General features: G+C 40.8%; 1 protein-coding gene across 3 annotated transcripts in view; it reads right to left on the bottom strand.

Annotated features, from left to right (window-relative positions):
- LOC108233726 (formin-like) overlaps window positions 1–21,233 on the bottom strand; it is a 46,093-nt gene that overhangs the window by 8,292 nt on the left and 16,568 nt on the right. For all 3 annotated transcript variants that reach the window (XM_025005145.2, XM_025005146.2, XM_025005142.2), the window contains 11 exons: window positions 21,080–21,233; window positions 19,398–19,539; window positions 15,152–15,239; window positions 12,233–12,294; window positions 11,960–12,048; window positions 11,096–11,225; window positions 10,866–11,012; window positions 10,710–10,769; window positions 10,502–10,622; window positions 5,506–5,598; window positions 795–846 (listed from right to left, as the gene is read on the bottom strand). The exon at window positions 21,080–21,233 is cut by the window's right edge and continues 460 nt beyond it. In XM_025005145.2, coding sequence (XP_024860913.1) covers window positions 795–846; window positions 5,506–5,598; window positions 10,502–10,622; window positions 10,710–10,769; window positions 10,866–11,012; window positions 11,096–11,225; window positions 11,960–12,048; window positions 12,233–12,294; window positions 15,152–15,239; window positions 19,398–19,539; window positions 21,080–21,233 — 1,138 coding nt within the window. The remainder of the gene's footprint in view (window positions 1–794; window positions 847–5,505; window positions 5,599–10,501; window positions 10,623–10,709; window positions 10,770–10,865; window positions 11,013–11,095; window positions 11,226–11,959; window positions 12,049–12,232; window positions 12,295–15,151; window positions 15,240–19,397; window positions 19,540–21,079) is intronic.

Raw genomic sequence — 21,233 nt, 5'->3', positions numbered from 1 at the left:
TTTTGCTCGGACGGCGAGCTCGGCGGCTGCCAGCGCGTCCCATAAATCAAGGTGCCTCTAGGGGAAACTTTCGGGAGTCTCCAGCACAAAACATGGCAGATAAGAATGACAGGAACTGCTGGGGAGGATGATGATGGCATCCAGGTTTATGTGTGTATGTTTTATTTGTCTTTTCTGTAAATTGTAACAAGCCTTGAAGTCAGCAAAAGGAGACAGAATTATGAAATCTTATCTTTCTGGAAACTTTATCAGCAGCTGATAATATCAGTTAAACAAATATTAGGCATGTACTCATACCAGCTATGTTATCTCTAAAATAAAATGCTAAATTAAAGGAATGCATATCACCCGCCGCCTTTCATGCCAAAGTTTTAAACCAAGATCAACTTATGTGAAGAAATGAGTTGTTGCCGTTTTTGATCAAACATTAATATTAACATTATGCTCAATCTCATATGGTTTTGCAAGCTGTCACACTAAAAGGATGTGTTGGGGATCACTTTCAGCTACTACCACTCTAGATTTTACCTCAATATCTTTAAAACTGACTGAGGTGGTCATCTTGAATTGAGCTGACCCCAAAGTTAATCAGCAGTAGAGATACATCTCATAATTACTTTTTTGCAAGTGTCATAAAAAATTGTTCACTGGTTCATGAGATATTTTGCTAAAAAAAAACCAGACACATGGACACACAGACATGGGCAAAAACATTGTCTGCTTTCACCTTTCAGTGGCGGGCAATAATGATGCAGTGGTGTCCATATTTCTTGTGCTTCCTGTGTGTTTCCTACCTTTCCTGAGCTTCTTTGAGTCGGTCATCCTCAGCAGAATGCTCCTTCTGAGCTGCAACACAGAAAGAAAACGTAAGTCAGTTGTGGGTTGGATTGAGAGGCCATGATGAGTCAGATGAAGTCCACTGAGGCCCACTGGCTCCAGATGAGGGCACTGTGTTTATTAACCACTCTGAGTCATCAGTTGATGGCGGAAGAAGAAAAGCTGAGGGTTGGGATGTCACGAACACAGCAAGCATGTTACCCAAGCGATTGTTAGGCACATTGTAAAGCTTGACATGCCTCTGTGTGTTGACGGTCCAAAGTGTGAGTGTGTGACGCCTGGGCTTGGGGGCGGGGAGCGGCGGTCTGTTTGTCAGGTTTTTGTATGTGTGTGTGTTTGCATACATGTTGAAGTTGAAGCAGAGAGGCTTGGGAAACGAAGGCTCCTCTGGACTCCTGCCATGTAAAAGTGTCTAAATGCAAGGCAGATGTGGGCCGAGCCGAGGTGCAAGAATTTATCTAGGGCCAAAGAGTGCCTGTGATCTCAGATTTATTGCATTTTTCCAGATTCATCCTTTTCTTTTACAATGATGGGGGACCTTTTTCTACTTGAAGATTTAAGAGGGGGAAGTCTCTGAAAAATTGTTCAAAGGCAGGTTTTGGGGGTCTTCTGGGACTAGGTGAGCCAAAGCCTGCGATCAACAACCCCTTTTATTTTTAGGCCTTCTTTACATGTAAACCTAATGAAGGGGGTGGCCATGTCTGGAATAAAGAGAGGAGGGGGGAAGAAGAGAGGGGCCGTGACCAATGGTGTTAGTCTCAGTGGGGGTCAGGCTGGCGCCTGAGGTACCCCTCTGGTGCGACTTTGGAGAGGTGGCACAGGAGCCAAAAAACGGAGGAAAAGAAAACGGCCTGGAGAGGGGAACGTGTGAAGTTTCTCTTCCTCCGCTCCATGTGTTAACATGAAACCACTAGTCGCTAACTAGAAAGTTATGAGACGTGCATGCTGAGAGGGACAATAAATTACAGCTTTAAAACTCTGACAGACTTTTTCAAACTGCTACTTAAACTGAGATAACAGAAAGAGAAGAGCAGTCTATAAGAGATGTTAAAGACTTTTATGAAATGTTCTTCCCCTCCTGCTCCAATTTTTATTTGACAAGTCTCAAACACATCTAAATTAAAGGTCTACTATTCTGTTTTAATCAAATCTTGTAAATGGCGTTACGCACAATCTCATGTTATATTGTGAGGTCTTACACAATATGTTAGAGCTTGAGGTATGCGTTTACTTCAATATCTGCAAAGTTGACTGAGTTAGTCTTTTTTGTGTTGGCTAATGTTAATTAGCTGTGGTGGCCATCTTGAATTCTGGTGACTCCAAAAGTTAATCAGTTGTAGATGTACAACAAATCATTATTTTCTGAAAATTTAATTAAAATCCATCCAGTGATTCATGAGATATTTTGCATGACGGACAGGACAGACAAATAAAACACACACGCACACGCAAACAAGTATAAATAACTTGTTCTGACTCACCAACAACAAAAAAGTGCAAAGATGTTGGGACACAAGAATTTTCCATGGAAAGTTAGCGAAATGACACGTATACAAGCGGGATTCCCCCCCCCCCTTAATTAGTCATGGCTTAAATTCAAGATGAAAAACTACTGGAGCGTCATAAGCAGGGAAATGTTTTATTTAAAAAAAAAAAAAAAAAACTTTAAAAAATACTTTGAAACATAAGGCTCATACCCTGTAAGAGAAACACAAACACATCTTTATTTCACACGATAACTGAACGAGGTCAGATAAAAATTAAAAGCCTAGCATTCATTGAAAGAATGAATATCACCCACCACTTTTCATACCAGAGTTTTAAATCATCTTATAAGGAGAAATAATAGAGTTACAGCCATTTTGGTCAAACCTTGTATGCACAGTCTCTTGCAGTATCTCGCATGATCTTTTCGTGTTGTGAATGACTTTTAACTACTACCACACCAAATCTTAGTTCAGGATCTGCAAATTTGGCTGAGATATAGCTATTTATGTGTTTAGTAAGTTCAGTTGACTGTGGCGGCCATCTTCAATTGGATTGACTCCAAAATTTAATCAGTTGTAGATGTCCACAAAGTGATTGTTTTCTGTAAGTTTCATTAAAATCCATCCAGTGATTCATGAGATATTTTGCTAACAAATAGTTCACTTCAGTTCATAGTGCTTAGATTATGAGTTGCAGCTCACCAAACTTGAGCTGGTGGTAAAAACGGTCTTATTTGAACCAAGTTAAATGCAAAGGAAAATGACAAACTGCGAAGGTGTTTTACAGTCTGTAGGTCTGAGTTTGTGTGAGGAGTAAGGACAGCAACAGAAGCGAAGCAGCAGATTACTGAAATTTAGATCTGGGAGGGATCACACAGACAAGTTTAAGAGACAGAGCACAGGACTCGCTAAGATGAAACTACTTATACTATTTATTTGTTCTTTCTGTGTAAAGGAAAGTAAGGCTTCCACTTAAATTAGCCTCTCCAATACTTCCTGTAACATTGGCACTGAGTTTCCCTTCTGTCTTATGTTTGTGTTAATATGTAAAATCATGTGTAGGACACATGTATCTATGCGTGAGCTGCCTGAGCGTTTTACCTGGATGAGGAACTCGTTCAGTAATGAGTCAGAGTTTAACAGCCTCAGCTGCTCTTTGAAGTGAACGCTGTTGACTTGTTTTTGCTTTTTGAAGTCATGGAATCATCCCAAGCGCCAATCGTGCACCCCCGTCCGCCTCTTATCAAAGCACGGGTTGGATCTCGAGGAATTTTGCCGATGAAAAAGAAAAAGGCTTTTACAAGTGTTCCACGGGAAGGTTTACGTTCAGGATGTGACTTCGTAAAATAAAAAATAATGCTCTTTGGCAGCCAGTGGAAATTGCAATGCCTTAAAAAGCTTCTGATTACTCTATGATGTGGACCAGAGCTCACCGGGAAGAAACTAATGGAAATATGCAAACTTAGTACCACAAAAAGTTCCTATTTATGTAAATTGGGGACTAAATATGATCAAAGTATTGTGTCTTGGTATTTTTTTTCTGTATATAGTATATTGGATCAACAACCTGTGAACAAAATGCATTCAAACCTTTGCTCAAAGGTCTCAGAACAATAAGAAAATCAGGGAGATGTGATCTAAAAAGGTTATAAAACACAGGTCCTCTGACTATAAGTTCACAAATTACCATTTTTTCCAATAGAAATTATGACATATGACTGCAGAACAAGTTGTCTTTTCAGCATCAGTTACCATGACGACGCAATCCTGCTAGAAGTAAACCATCAACAACAATAAAAATCTAAGGATTAACCTGACATTACCTGAATAATTAAGCCAAAAATCTCTAAACATCCCAAATTAAGTGACGTGGCAGCAGAATAGGTAAAAGGAATTCTTCTTGGCACAAAAACAGTGTAATAATTACCCAGATGGGAAGAAAGGTTCGGATTTAATGAGGCTTCAGTGGAACAAAGAAAAACAGCAAATGGCAAAACAGTGAGCAGGGACCCTTAAAATGCTTAAAACAACAACAAAAAACGCAAACACACTAGACTGTGCAAAAATCTGGAATCATCCTTTGTTTGTTTATATTTAGCTTCATCCAATTACATTTCTTCATTAATATTTCTCCAATGCTTTCTGAAGGTCTTTCAATGTTTTTCTTCGGACTTTGGCTCCGTTGTTCATACAGTTTCATTTGGGTACCCAATAATTTTTTTGTTTGTTTGTTAAACAACTTAACTCTGACTTATGAATCATTTAGGCACTAAAAGCACGTAAATTCAAGGGATGAACCAGTGTTGTGTTGACACATAAAATAACCCGTAGCAAAAAATGAATTAATAAAGCTACTTTAAATTAAATATACAGGAATTTTCATGATAAATGGCTTGAAGTTAAAGGTCTTCAACAATATGTTTTCACTTTGGGTTTCAGAAACAACAAAAGGGAGACGGTACAGCAGGGGTTTTAATAATGTTTGGCTCAAAAAGATGACACAAATTGAAAGGGTAAGAGGGTTTTAGGGAATCTCTGCTCCTGTCACAGTGGTCCCCAGGAGTGATCCACTGAGGCCAGCCCGGCTTTACAAGGCCGCAGCCAGAGACTTCCTGCAGCTTTATGGAAGCTCAGAGCACAGGAGAACCATGTTAGGAGCAACGTGATCCTTTCTACAGGCCTGTAGACTTCTGTCCTCATGCTGTCTTACAGTGCACCGAGACGCCCTCTCTCAGCAAGAACAAAAACACACACAGATCCTCAACCGAATAATATACATATAACTCTCTTTTTAGAGGTGCCATGCTGTGTGTCTGGAAGCTGGAGCTTTTCTATCCTTGTGCCTTTAATTTTTATGTCTACATGGATGTTTTACCTTTGAAGATGATGGGAATTTTCTTAACAGTGTCACATCACAGGTCAACCTATGCGCAGAACCAAACAGCAAAAAATACTATCTGAGGGTGAGGACATGGGTGTGTCATTATGAGTCAGTTTAAGTGGGTGAGAACAAACAGGTTTTTCTTTAGCCTGAATAACATTTCTTCAGTGTCCGCATTGGTAGTCACATTATTTAGGATGGAACTAAATAAAGCTTAAGAATTAAGAACAAATGACAGGCAATGTCTGAACAGAGACGTTTCTGTCTTTACTCCAGATAAAAAGAAGAATCAGGATTTACCTTCAGCTATGAAGAGCTCCATCTTTTCCTTAAAGGGCTGCAGATGTTCGTCTGATGAATTACCGCACACGTTCTCCACGTCCTTCTCGCAAGCTGGCAGAAAGGAAACAAAAAGAAGTAAAAAAGAAAAACAATTAATGACGGAACAGGCAGCAGGAGAAGAAAATGAAGCATTTAAAGGGGGAATCTGTAAAAGCTGTTTATTGGGAAAAGTCCCAAATGATTATGTGACAGAAACAAATCCACCTATACTGCTCATGAATAAAATGTATTTGGATCACAGAAGAAATGGTTGTTTTTACAATAGCTTGAAGGGATTTTTGGCTTCATGAAAAGTGGAAACACTACTTCTGTATGACCGACAGTTCATGCTGTTAGTGTCCACGTGATGAATACTTCACAAGTCTTTGAGTATATTTGCCTTAAAGAATCACCTATCATTTGTCAGAGCAGATGTACAAGGCACAGACTTTTTTTAGGTCTTTTATCAGGACAGGATCTACATCTTCTTGGTTGAAATTTTCCTTCCTAATGTCCACACGTGTAATATGCTGATGCCACAGAATGACTTGCATCTGAGTTATGACGTGAATGAAATTACATGATTACAAAGTGAAGTGAAACACATCAAAGTTCTAAACAGATTGTTTACATCTGCACAGTGAACAATGGCAAGTCCCCCTAACACATTCATCTAAATAAATGAACCGAAAACAGAAAAACAGTATTTATTTTAAACAAAATGTTCTGTAAGAAGATTTCATTGGTAAAAGGTTCACTGTAAATTCTGCAACAAAAACTTTATTTTATTTCTATTTTAGTTATTTTGTGTTTTAAACCTTTTTATTTCACTCATATAAGCAGTTATTTAACACATTTTTTTTAAAATGTTGTGGTTTTTTATTTCCTCAAAGTGAATTTGATCAAAAATCCAATGACATTACTCAATAATGTGAAATAAAGTGGTATCGCTCTGATTGCAGTGTATCCTGCCTTCAGGGCTCCTCCGTGCAAGTGAGCGTGGCAGATGTGTTTGTGGTTTGTAGATGTTTTTTTGTTTTCATGCCAAATGATCCAACTCACACAATCTCAGAGGAAACAGACTCGACTGAGTGTGTTCCAGCCGAACCTTTCCCCATTTCCTCTTAACTGTAAGCCCGGGTTACCATACACACACAGGCGTCTGGTGAAACAACTTTGGCACAATCCTCCAACCTGTAAGTCATTAATGGCTTCAATAAATACCTTAACTTGCTTATGACTGCAGAGCTAAATAGTTCTGCATCAGAACAAGAGCATTAACTGGTCTGGCCGCGGTCTGACTTTGCTTTGTCGCTGCTTCTACATCCGACGTTTGGCTTGGCTTTCACATATTTGCATGAGAAGCTGCTGCACCTGCAATGTGGTACATCTTTTATTTATCAAACGCCTCCATAAATTAAGGAGGAAACACAACGCGTAAGCTATATAAATAAGAGGTAATTATATACAGACATATACTCTGGTTGCCATGACACTTATATTTATAGTAAAAGCCAGTTTAAAAAAAACAGAAAGCAGTGACCATACAAATGCAACAATCCAAAGATTCTGTTTGGATAAACCACATTTCTCCACCAAAAATCCCCCGACTCAAAAGCACCTATTAAAACGGTGCTCAAAACAGCAAGTCTACAATTTAGAGGGGGCTTCCTTCCAAATGTGGTCCAGACAGCGAAGGCTGTGAGGAGGAAGCCCACAAAAAAAACACTACAGCTGTAAAGAATAAAAACTAAATGCTGGAGTTTCAGACATTGTCTGTGAGTGATCACTCATTCTGGAAAAGTTTATTCACAAGCAGGACTCTCCTCTACGTCAACGAGGAGTTAGAAGATACTAAATATGAAGCAAGTGATCAGATGAAACCATACAATTTTTTCGGGTTTCATGACTTAATAACACCCCACCCCCCACACACTCACTCTCACATGACAGAAGATCATGAAAAAGCACAGACATGAAGGGAGCCAATAAATGACACTGACATCACAGCAGAGATACACACGACCTGCGTGTTTCCTGTTGCACATTGATGCCGAAAGACCAGACACCAGCTGAGCAGCAGTTCACGCTAATTTAATAATTCCCCCAAGACAGTTGTCTCAGTTTTAAAAATTTATAATCACGCTCATAAAAACTTGCTGCGATGTTATTTCCTTGATGGTAAATCAGTGCTGTGTTCCTGCTGTATTCTAGTTATTTACACCTGGAAAGTGAGTTCTCATACTGATCTCTAATAATCTTTAGTTCCAGCAGACTGCCAGGCTTTCAGCTCTCCTTTCTTTAGAATAACAAAAAAAAACCCAACACTATAGCCCCTCAAGAAGGCCAGCCAAAGACTGCCTCAGCAGGGAAATGGTAAGACCTTCACTCCCCTTTCCATCCCTCATAAATCAGCCAGTATCTGTCTAACAACCCTTCTATGAGATACTTGTTGAAGAGTGCAACAATGACAAGTAATGGCTTGAAACAGAACTTTCTTTAAAATTAGACAATTATCTTAGTAAAAACGTGGAAATATGGATCATTAAAATATATTTTCCAAATGAGAAAATACATATTTATATTAAATTATGTATGTGAAAAGTCTATTTTGATAAAGGAGCTAATTCTCAGGTTTAATGACATTTGTAGAAATACTTATTTAAAAGTAAGAAGCAAGCTAATATTGAATAACAGTTTGCAACAAATCATTTGCAGTTTAGTTTTGTCTTGTTTAGGTGATGGTACCTCTCCATGCCGGCTGGACACGCGTTGTTTCAAGTGGAGCCTCTGTCGTAAAACGGCGCTCAGGCTAAAGGCCCTGCCTGAACTTGACATTAAGGGCCATTTAAAATCAGGACAGTCTGATTTGCCACAGTGATGAATGCCTAACCTGGGCCAGGCCTTCTGTGAAACACTAAACTCCCCTGAGTAGCAAATGAGCTCTGACTGTTTCTTTTTATTTGATCCTATTTCATTTGTTTGCATCCCTGCCGTCGTGGCTTGTTTGATTAAACAGCAGCTAAAGGAATCTTTTAGCACATACTCAGTGGTCTGAAGGTGAACATTTGAAAATGCAACTTAAAGAACTAGAAAAAAATAAAATTTTTGACTAAAATAGCACAAAGAATGCAAAACAGCATTCCAAAAAACATACCTAAAAATAAAACAAAGAAAATGAGAAATCACACATAAATTGTGGAATAGACTAAATCTGAGTCCTACAGTAGGTGTTCGCAGCCTCTCACTCATCCTTCTCCCTTGAGTGGAGCCAAGAGAGAGGTCATCACCCTCTCCCCAAACAGGAAGCCCCATCAAAAGTGGATCATGTTTCTCCACAAGCCAGTGAAAAAGAGGGCAGCCAAGTGGACAGCGATCTGTCTCTGAGCATCCCTGACAACTACTGAAGCAAAAGAAAGTCATAACTCCTGCTGGTGCGCGTATGACACTTGTTCCTATACAGATATGGAAACCTTGAAGGAGGAGATTAGTCAAAGAGAGGTGAATTTCTCATCATTAGTACCAAGTCTCCAGACCTTTGACCCAAGTCTTGAGGGCAAGACACCACCAATCACTTCATTCCCCACCTTAGGATCAGGTAAGGGCCAGGCTGCTTTACTCAAAGTCAAACAGGGAATGTAAACCAAAGCATGATTCAGTGTTAGCTTCTCAGTATCAGACAGCGTTTATAATGTGGATAAAGGAGATCTGTGTTAGCTTTATAATTAAGACCAGTTGTGTTCTTCAGGCTGGTTTATAATAGCCAGGCATAAATATTTAGTCCTGGCGGCTGGAGAGGATAAAAATGGTGGAAGTCATAGGTGGAACTCACCAGACTTCCAGAATTCAGTGCCCACCCGCCCTGCGATGTTAATACCCCCTAGGACTACTGTGCCAGACTGTGCTTCAGCAGAGATCAAATACGAGGGCCCTTGTGTTGCATTTATTGTCTTCAGGTCTTCCATTTTTCCTAATAAATGAGTGACAGCTTGAGGTGGGTCTGGGTACTTTAGCAGCCTCTTTGTGTTTTTCCCTCAGGTCAGAGAGGAGAGGGCTTTAACAGCAATGTGGAGCATATCTAATTGCTTTCATATGCCGTATTATTGCTTGATTTAAATAACCACAGACACCAGGGGCACCAAGGGGCATCGCCTTTAACCTCAGCATGGCCAAGACTAACTGGCTGCCTGGCTGGAATGGCTCAGCAGCAAGGACACAGCAAGCATAAGAACATCAAAAGTGTATGTGTTTATTTATTCACCATTTGTTGCTGTGATGTTGCCTCACCAAACAGGAATGTAGATGCGTTTTTAGAGCATACTCATGCTCTAAAAATGCTCTGGACACAAACATACTTTGAAATATACCTCCATCTGTGCCAAAACAGGAGAAGCTGTGGTGTTATGAAGACATGGCGGTCAAGATACGGTGTCTGGAAACGGGGAAAAGTTGCCGCAGGCCTTTTCGAGGTTCTGAATATACACACAAACCTCTCTGAGTGGGAGCTGGAAGGGTCCATAAGAAGTGCATTTACATTTAAACTGCTTTGGTGAAAGATGGTAATGTACACAATTACACTGAATGATTAAGAATGATGCAGAGATGGTCCAAGCTGTAAAATTTTACACACTGTCACATGGAAGGTCGTGAATATGCTTCTGTGCCCAGTGGTGATCTCCAAACACACGTCTACATGTTGTAATGAGTTGATGACACTTGGGGGAATGTAAAGGGTTAGGCATTCTTGGTCATGTAGTTCTGCTCTGCAATGGAAAAAAAGTAATTGTGGACAAAAATCTACTGTTTAGTGGGGTAGGTATAGGATTGCATGGTAGTCCATCTGCACTGGTTGAAGACCATCAATGCCTCACACTGTGGAAGGTGAGATCAATGCAGATGGATCTGTTTGTGCCAGGCCTAAAACTTATTAGCTACAGTGAAAAGAAAGCTTTAGATATAACATGGCATGACCTACCAGTTAAATCTTTCTTTAGTTTTCTGATGTCTTTGGCTAGGTCATCAAAGTTGACCTGTGAAGCCTGGAGGAAGTCTTGAGGTTCAGGCAGAGGGAACACACTCTTATCTGTACCAGCATACTGAAAACAAACACAAAAGTATACAAGTTTGAAAGAGCTGTTTAAATATAGAGAAAACATTGTTTTGAAGGGCATAATTTGACTTACTTTGTCAAAGTTGCGCAGGTAGTATAAAACAACATAATCCACCAGATTGATTCGATTGTCCTGATAAAAAAACGATTAAAGAAGAAAATCTCATCTTTTTGCATAACAAGCATCAAAATATCAAAGCAATCCTAGAAGTTTTTAAGTCGTGGATACCTTGCTCTTGACATCCTTTAGCTTAGGGAGGATTTCCAACCCAAAACCATCAGCCTGACCTCTTGTGCGGTTCCCTCCATTCATATAGTTCCCAAAGGCCAGAACGAGACCCATTACATCCTGCAAGTTATTACAGTCCAGCAGCTCCTGATACAGACAAACAAACGTTCAGGTTAGTAACCCTTCAAATGGCTTAACGATACTTTTAAAGCAGTGTTTGTTGTTCTTACTTTGCTGACACTGGAGATGATCACCACCTTGCGACGTATGGAGGAGATGGTGTCAAGGAACACTGACTGGAAAATGATGCAGCGGGCTCGGCCTGCAAAGTCAGGAACCTGGGAGAGCTCGTAGAGAAACCTGGAAGACAAAAAAATTAGGGGGGGGCGAGGAGGAGGAGGAATGGGGTGTGATGTGTTATGACAGAATTAAACAAAATGTCTAACAGGAAGAACTATTCTGGGGCCTTGGCAGGCCGAGCTTCCCCACACAGGCCGGCTGAGTCAATGTTGCTGTTCGCAGGCAGGCAGCTGATAGTCATGAGTGGTGCTGCTCCGTTGGGTTTGAAAGGTCCAAGGGGTCGGGTGGAGGGAAAGCAACGAGCGGTGCACAGAGACTGATCAAAGGTAGCTCTGGCCTGATGCGGGACGACTTATGTAAACAGTGCCGTGTCGGAGGGGAGCGGAGCGGTTACATCCTGTGTGATTACGGTCTGCTGATGGAGGTAGACACTGAGTAAGGATGACTCAGGCAGCTATAGTGACAGCTCTGGTCAAACATGGAAATAGGAAGGCTAGGCAGAGCGGCACCACTGGATCCAAGCTTCATTAACTGGTCTGGATTAACTAACCCCGACCGGAACTACTGAAGCAACATCCATTAATGAATACTTTTTTTTCCCCCAAAATAATTATATATTTCTATTATAATATGAGAAATCATACAATAATATATTGATATCTATGAGGTATTGATATGCAAAGTAAATTCTTTTACTTTGTGATGAAGTCATCCATGTCTATAATCTTTAATTAAGGTAAAATATCCTTCACGTGTTGGGAAAATGTTAGAAAAATCAATAAAAATTATCTTACTGTTCAGGCTTGTCCAACAGTTTTACTTCATCTTCTTTGGACGTCTCAAAATGTTTTGTTATCTTCTCCATTTCATCACTGGTGGCCCTCTGCGAAAACACACAACTTGCTGTCCGTAACTGAGATCTACATCAAAACAACTGAATAATTCTCTTTGAGAATCACAGAAAAATGAAAGGTATGGTGGATTATTTTGCTGAAATACAACAGTAACTATAAAATTATTTCTATAAAATTAAACTGCTTTGTTTCATGAAAAACACAGCTACTTACATTTTCGTACAAAGCTTCAATGGTCTCCAGATCCACCACAGAGTTGTCCACATTAAGAACAGCTGGTAAAGATAACAGTGAAGACATTCATTGTAAGCTGTCACTCTTATAAATGGGAGAAATCTTGGCCCAAACACGCTGCCTTTCAAGTGCCGACAATGAAGAACAAGCCCCACAAGAGAAATAAACTGATGATAGCTCTGTAATATCGTTAAAAGTTAGATAAAACATCATTATATTTGATGTAAACAATTTGCAAGATGTCCTGTGTGTCAGGAAAAAAAGAAAACTTGACATAACCATGAAAAAAAGTACATTTGACTGAAACCAGCGTGCTACTTGTGTGCTACAACCAGGCCACAAAATTTAAATAATTTAAAAGCTATGTAGGGAAATTATGGTGCAGACACCCCAGACGGTGAACCAATTCTAAAGAACATTTTCTCCCCTCTTGACCAGGACAAGCAAATCAGGGGGACGAAGCCCTTTATAATGTCTCAAAGAGGAAAGCTTTAAAACTGCTTGACCTCTGAACCGACATGCAGAACCACCACAGCTACAGCAGCCAACTAATGATTATATGTTAAGGTAGAAGAACAAACGAGCAACAAAGAGAGGGTGCAGCTTCTAGTCTTTGCCAAAAGGTTGCATGTTTTCCCTCAAAGTAGAAAAAACAGTTAGGCAGAAAGGAACAACTTTAAAAGAGAAAGTAAGTCCTGTTTAGTGTCTCAGACGTGTCTTTGGTTTGTGGCTTAGTGATGCAGGGGAGAAAGGGTGACATTATTAAAATGATGGCTCCACTGCCTCTTGATCAGCCAAAAGTTGTTTGGTTGGTGTCAGCCAAGAAGGGCTAGCCACCAAACGCTGCTTTTCTATTAGTTACTTATCGCAACAAAATAAAAGGCATCAGACAGCAGGAATTTAATAAAAATTGGGGGGAAAAAGAAACAGAAAAGACAATTGTAGATAATTTGCTGGTAACCTAAACTCTGAACTGAGAGGGGATAAAAATGATGATAAAATGTGCAATGATTGGGATTGAACCAGTGATTGTCAATTTATGGCCTCTGGGCACATGACTTGTCCATGAGCTCATCCCATCTGACCTGCAAAGTGTTAAATTATTATCCTTAATTATGCATAATCTGATACAGAAATCAGTTGTGGTTCAGCTGAGAAAGGACAGAGGATTTCATTTTTCTCATCCAGTTTTCACTGTTGAATTGCAAAAAGACTCAAACCCACCCAAGTTAGTTAATTAAAGTTAATCTTTGATTACCTCTATTGACTTATTTTATGTAAGCAAAGAGAATATAAGATGAACTACAACGTAAAAACATACAGATTAATTTAAACACTTTCAGCCACACTGCCTTTGCCTCTCCAGTCCCACACTAACAAGCCAAATCATTGCACTCTGGTTCGCAGCTGTTCTGTAGCAGAAAACCTGTCAATGTGGTCTCAGAGTCTGGATCAGAGAAAACGCTGGAGGTCCATTTCCTACATCTTATTAGAGTGGATTATTCAGTCCCTCAGCCATGCAGCCGTCAATCACACACCAAAGGGGGGCCTGCCCCAGTGTGCACAGGAGCACTCTGATCCGAGGGGAGCCGGATATCTCTCCACACCGACAGATCAAAGCCGGCCTGCCAACGGCCTCACACCCTCTCCTTCCACTTTTCACTCCTGTGTGTATGTTTTTGTATGTGAGGGTGTGTGTGTGTGTGTATGTGGGGAGCCTCCCCTTGCCCTTGAACCATGGTGGCCCTTGAGGTCCCCCAGTCATTTTGACCGGTGCCTTTGACCCCCTCTCTCTCTCTTAACGTTCCCCTCCTTGTCTTTTCCTCCCTCCCTTGTAGCTGTAATTACATTACATGTACCATGTCCTTTTAATTTGGCAACAAAGGGGAGGCAAGCAGGTGAGGCCGGACTTTAGAAGTGCTTTTTAAAGGTGCTGTCCTTAATTGTCAAATTCAAATTGTCCATTTCACATTCACCTCCCATTAAGGCACAAGGAAACAGCCTCATGCTGGGTGGGAACGAGCCCTTTCTACAAAATGACACTGGAACAGAGGGAAAGGGATTGTGTGGAAAGGGAAAAAGAAAAATCTAAACAAGATGGTCACAGTAGTGTATGCGCTGTTTGCCTTGTGTTTGAGGCAGTTTTATGTGGTAGCCCGGTGTCTGCTAACTGTAGAAGGTGGTTTTGTACATGCTTAGATCATTAGTGGGGTGTCAGTCCCATTAGGCTTGTGGAAACCGTCACTGGCTACAATAAACAGATCTGCTGGCCGCATGCTCAGACTAGTAGGCGGCAGGCATTCTCCGCCACAGTCCCAGGACAGGACTAATTCCTGGCCCATCTATGATGTCCCCAACACACATACTTTGTGTTTATACACACACACACATATTACATTTTCCACATAACTACCAAGCGTGCAATCAATCTGTGTAGCTCTTTAAATGAAGGGGATTGCAATTTGATTTTAACCAGTGCAGGAGGCCTGACAGAAAAAAAAAACAAAACAAAAAACTAAACTAAAAAGGCTGCTTTTATCCAACTCCGGCCATTTCTAATTTTGACAAATCGAGGCTTTTTTTTCTTTCCCACTGTGGTAACTGGAAAAGTCATCCCAGTTCCACTTAAGTCACAAATTAATCCAAAAGAAGTGTCTTAAGTTACAAATTAGTTGCTGTCAAGAGGCAGGAATTTATCCTCTGCTGCAGGGTTCACTATCTCATCTCTAAAAATAACTCCATCTGCATTTCATCAGGAGTCAACCTCAGTTTACTGTTTAATGGGAAAGTAAATTTAGGCTGTTGCTGTAGAGTCTAAATCACAGAACTTCTACCTTGAATGACGTGAAGAATACTTTTCACAAACTTCTAGAGATGTTAGCCATCGTGAATATTCACCTTGTTGAATGTCCTTCATTTCCAGGTGTAGGCTTGATATGAGGATGCCGACTGCTTGTGAACGCTTCCCGTCCAGCAGCTTAATAATCTAGAAAATAAATAAATAATTAATTCAAGTTGTTGTGGTCTGATGATTCAGAGAGAAACATGCAAAAATAATTACCAGTGGGGATGTAACTTGTCATGAAGGGGCAACAATTTTGAATAATTGAAACAAAGAAACAGACAGTTTGGGTAAAACCAGAATAAACTTTGAAGCTGAGGAAAAAGATGATGCCTGAAATCTCAATTAGTCTGAGCTTTACATTTTCTGGAATTACACCATTGATCAATTTTACAAACATTCATTATCACAACCAATTATAATGGTGCAAATAACTGGGAAATGTGGAGCAACTTTGTCAACGGGGGAGCCGAGTTCACCCAAAAAGCATTCACCACTGAAATTTACCCAGGAACACGTGTCTAGAATAACCTACGAAGATCAAGTCGCAGTGAAAGTACAAAGGGAAAAGTGGCACCATAAAAGGACAGTGTAGAAGAGAAAGGCAAAGAGAAGCAAGGCTTTTATAACAAACTATAAATTCACAGGATTTTTATTTGTGCTTACACATGGTCACAATTACTTATGACTGAATTAGCCGTAAAGACAGAGAAAGTTTTGGCAAGGTAAAGCCCTGCTCTAAAAGTTAATGTGTCAGGCTTCTTCATTAGGTATTATGGCGTTGGCGGCTACCGGGGCTGTCCTGTGGGAGCTGGAGAGCAGAAGCCTTAGAAGTAGGTATTGCATTACAGGGCATTAGTGGGTGCCATGCTGCTTCCAGCTCTATTACCTGGATCACTAGGGATCTCCCACACTCGGGACCTGAGAGACGGCTGAGTACCAGGCTTTCCCAACACCTCTAATTAACCACTTTGGGCGGGCCACACACACAAAGAAAAATAAATATAAAAATCAGCCTAGAAACTGTTCCCACTAACTGAGGCTGCAGAACTGACCAATTAGCCTAAACAGTTAAGCTAATGAGAAAGGACAAGTGATGCTAGATGCTTGCTTTCCGACATGCAAACAGCTTGGGCGATGCTGATGCTGAGACCTGTAGAGATAGAGAGCTAACGGCGCTCTCCTGTGGACAAAATGAGGACTGAAAGATATTCTTTGAACCTGGGGTTTTGTTGAAAAAGATTAAAGGACTTGCATTTTTTGAAGCAATGCATATTGCCCGACATTTTTCACGCCAGAGTTTTACACTAAGATCCTCCTATTACAAATGATGGCGTTGTAGCCATTTTAGACAAACCCTGAAATTAATCTCATGCATGATCTTATGAAATATCATGAGATGTCATACTCGGAGTATGTGTTGTGAATGGCTCTCAGCTTTTACTACACCAGATTTTAGCAGAACATTTGTTAAATTGACTGAGTTACAGCCATTTTTGTGTTGGTAAATGTCAATCAGCTGTGGTGGATATCTTGAATGGACTGACTCCAAAGTTTATCCAGTTGTACATATTATCAACCTACAGATTACCTTCTGAAAGTTTCATTTAATTATGTTGAGTGATTCATGAGATATTTTGCTGATGGGACAAACAAACACACGCATACACAGTCACGGGCAAAAACGTTTTTGCTCATCCTTTGTCTTCAGCAGCGGGTGATAAAGATTTAAAGTTAAAAAAAAAATGAGTGTGCTGTGAAAATAAATAACAGAACAAGACTGGGAGTATCAGAGCGTTTGAGCTGAAGCAGGTGGCTGATATCAGGCAATGTAGATTCAGAAGAGTGCAGATAGTTTACACTTTTAATATTTGTCTGGAATCACCCAGGCATTCATTACAATAATACCAGATCAAGACTTCCCATCAATACCTCACTTTCACCCGGCAGTGATAGTTTGACGCCCACTCTCCAACGTCAAACCCAGGACTTCAAATATGTCTTTAATAAACGTATAATGATTGCTCATAAATTACAACCTGGATAAAGAAACAGTTTGTTTAAGGAGCTCAGCACCATATAAACTTGACGCAGCTTTGGTTCATGTGTGGGTAGGAAATTACATTTACTGACGCACATGTTTGCACCCAGACAAACTCAAAAGCATGTTTAGCTAAAAGAATTTCTTCATTCTCATCTGTCTCTTTTTCCCACCTCATCCCTCAAGAATGCACCTACATGCCAATTCCTGCCCCCTCCCTCTTCTATAGGTGCCCCTTTTTCTTTTCTTACACCACATGCAGGCAATTATACCCCCGGTCCAGTCCAGTCCAGTTTCGGCCCGGTCTGCTCTGGTGGGAGAACTCTCTTCCATGTCATCTCCTGAGCTTTGATATGCTAATCACCAGAGAGCAAAGAGCTCCAGAATAAACAAGAGCTTTGATTTTTTTTTTTCTTTTTTTATGGCACACATGATAAAGATTAACTCACACATATAGGCATCGGCCGCATTGCCTGAGTTTGAAATTTTTTGGCAAGTGCAGTTGGTGGGAATCAGGAAAGTGGCTCATATGCATAATGCACACACACATTCCAATCCCACCCACTCATCTCCCCTCGCCGTTCGGAGCCCCGGGCGGTGGCGTTAGCATGATCTGGCAACACTTTCTGATCAAGTGCATAACGACTTGTCATCACACGCACGCACGAAAGGCGCACACTGAAATGTACACACGTTAGTGAATGTGCAAACAAAACGAGGATACGAGGGGTTTCTGAAGCTCCACATGCAGATACAAACAGAATTCCACTGGCAACATTAAACTGAGAGTGTGTGCTGACAGAAGCAAGAGGCAGGTAGTCTGTGCGTGAGCTGACTGGTATTGGTAATCACACAGAGGGAGATCCAAGTCCGCAGTGTAAAACATATAGACTCTGACCGGGGCAAAATATATACAAACAAAAAGAGCAAAAAACCTATTGTATACAGTCAAACATTTCATTCTGTAGCATGGCTGCTAATAGAATCTATATCATCCTTCTGTAAACCATTTCTTCTTTTTTGCCCTCTTCCTTGAAAAGCCTACCTCTGAGATCGAGTCGTCTTCAACTCAGTAACAGCTTATTTTCAGTCTCATCCTTCATCACACCCTCACTTGTTCTCTTCTCCCCCTTTTTCTTTTTAACCCAAGCTGAACTTCTTGGAAGTTCTCCTCAGCTTGTGATTCAGATGATTTCTCTCTCTCTCAAATGATTTCTCTCCCTTCCACCCAGAATATAAACGTTCAGGGTTAAAAAAAAAAATCAAGTAAACAAGTCTCTGTTACTTTGATGAGCTTTCCAGGAATTTGAACCTCTAAGCTGGCTGAAAACAACTCCAGATATTCTCTTTTCTTCTTTAATCGCAGACTTGGACTCTGAACACTGCATAGCAAGTTCAGGGAACAACATTTTTTAAACAAAGATAACAACTTTATCCAGTGCACCATACAGCAAATGCTAAATTGGACACTCAGTTTATTTCAGACTGATATGAATTGGTATCAACAGAGTTTCCATTAAAGTGGTCAAGTCTCCCCCCCAAGCTGATGTAAGCCAAGACAGGAGACAGTCGTCTGAGTTGGATCAAATGTTGGACAGTTTGAGTGACCAGACTGCATGGAGAGATGCACACACACACACACAAACACACACAGAGTGGCCCTCTGGAGCAGAGTGGAGCCTTTACAAATTGATCAGAATAGGGGATGTGTATGGATTTAGCAGGACGAGTCTGGGGCAGTGGCTGATTTTGAACTGCTTGGACGCCACAGAGAGGACCATGAAGCAGAAAAGAGATGCTGACACAGAGCTGGCTCTCAGAGTAGTGCAGAGTTGCATCATTTTGACAGGACACCAACAAGTGAGGGGGTTAAAGGAAAGGTATATCAACCCAGCAGAAATGTATCTATGTAAGCTACTTTTACTTGACTTTTACAAGATAAGCTTTGCACAGATGTCTATGTAACAGTCCTGCACAACAAAGGAAGATAAAACACACACACAAAGAAGTGAACTCGATTGCCTGGACTGGCTCAGTGCAAAACCTGGCAACTGCAGGCAGAAGTCTGGAGGAGGACCTGTAAGAGAGCTGAAGTCCAATTCTTTCCTATTCACCATTTGTTTTATGTTTGTGGGTTTCAAAAAAGAAAAAAAAAAACCTTCCTTAGAACTGTTTTAAAAAAGCATGGCTACAAATTGTTAAGTTATTTGACAGCACCTAAAATAAAAAAAGACATAAAAATTGGAGCCAAAGAACTGTACCTTCTTAGTTTTGGCTTTCTTTTCATACGTGTCTGACAGGGGCTTCTTCTTCTGCTGCAGAGCGGCCTTTGAAAAAAGATCCTCAAAATCATTGGCGTTAACGATGTCAGGCTCCTTCAGAGAACCCCATAGTGTGTTGTTGCTGGAAAATAAAAAAAACAACAACCCAGATGCATCAAAACTCAGGATACGAGGTGCAAAACATTACATCACAATTGCTCAGACAGCAGGCACGCAACAAGAGGTTACATGAGTGTCATAAATCCAGTGTTCCTTTTGTGTAAGTTTATTTGATGTTTATTCAACCTGTTTTCCATTTTCCATTCCGCAGTCTGACAAAAACTTGGCAGGAGTTCCCCGCAATCTCGACTTTCAGAAAAAAAATAAGCTGTGTTTACGAGCTAGGTGATAAAAATAACAAAAGTTTCAGACAACCTTTTTGTTTCTGCATGATGGGATCGTTTCCGGTACGGACAAAAATAAGGGAGGGAAAGGTTGTGTTGCAGAAGTTGCTGAGTAACATGGAAATAAAACAAACAGAGTCAGAAAGAAAAGGTGGATGAAGTCAAGAGGATGTTCAGTGCTTTGATGGTACAAACACATCTTCTTCAACACATCCAGCTGTGCTTCTGCCTCCAAAATCTCTTCATCAAATGGACATTAACAGACTAATCAAGAGCTTTTGAAATCAAACGAACTTACTCTAAACAAAGACTTTGGAATGATGACACTCATTATCTTTTTTAACACATTGCAGTTGTTCTTGCAGCTCATTACAGCTCATCTGTTTATCAGAACAATCAACCGCCACACAGAAAGACTAGCGAGTCTGTGTTGGCTTCAAGTCTCAGTCTCAGTAGTGAGCAGACTTCTCTGGGGCAGCCAAGAGGTTTTACTTTGAGAAGATAATCATACTGTTTTGAAAATGTCTTCCTCTGATTTTGCTCGTTTGAACTTCCCAAATACAGAGCAGGAAACTTAACTGGAAAAGAAAATTCCATCCGGCTCTCACACAAGACTTCCGCGCAAGACAATTTTCGAAGTGACAAATTATGACTGAATGCAAATCCACCCTTAAAATCCAACATATGTAGCTTCCAAAGATGATTGGTTGCCAACTGCACTCTGGTTCACCATACCATCAAGCCTCACACTGCTCCCCCCTCATAACCCCTCACACCATTAACAGAGATCACACCACAGCTACAGTTAAACATCTGACCCATTTAATGCCCCTTAACGTGGCTCTTTACAGTTGAATTTATAGCTGACATAAAGCTGCTGTCGGGCAGTCAGTCAGTCCTCCGGCGCTGGAGAGAACTTGTGAAAGAACCATGGCTCAGTTTGCTCCACTAATCTAACCACAGAAATACAAGGCCATAAATCTGAAAGGCTGGCACTTGGAGGCAATGACCACAGCCTCTGTAAATGGTCTGGATAATCTACTTACTATTACAGAGTGCCTCAATAAAAATATCAGGACTGGAAAAGTCTGACAAGACAAGAAGATCAGACACTTGAATGATGGCCGTGACCAGGGATTACGACAGATTATTAGTGGAACTATTCAAATAATGGTTTCAGTGGACAAACCTGAGAGGAGAAGTCCAGTTTTCTGACCTGCAGTTTGTTAAAAACCTGTGATACTCTGTGAAAGGGTTGAAAATGGGGTTTGTACATACTTGTTGTCCTGTATCTGTATCCTGGTCCAGTACAGAGGCTTCATGGGACACGCGGGCTCCACGACAGGCTTCCTCGGGGCGCTTTCCACTTTCAGGCCAAAGCCGCCCAAAGATGGAGGAGGTGGGGGGCCACAGCCTGGAGGAGGGGGAGGGG

Source organism: Kryptolebias marmoratus, linkage group LG10, assembly GCF_001649575.2.
Source record: "Kryptolebias marmoratus isolate JLee-2015 linkage group LG10, ASM164957v2, whole genome shotgun sequence".
Classification (NCBI taxonomy): Eukaryota; Metazoa; Chordata; class Actinopteri; order Cyprinodontiformes; family Rivulidae; genus Kryptolebias; species Kryptolebias marmoratus.
This window is presented reverse-complemented; position numbering and strand designations above follow the sequence as displayed.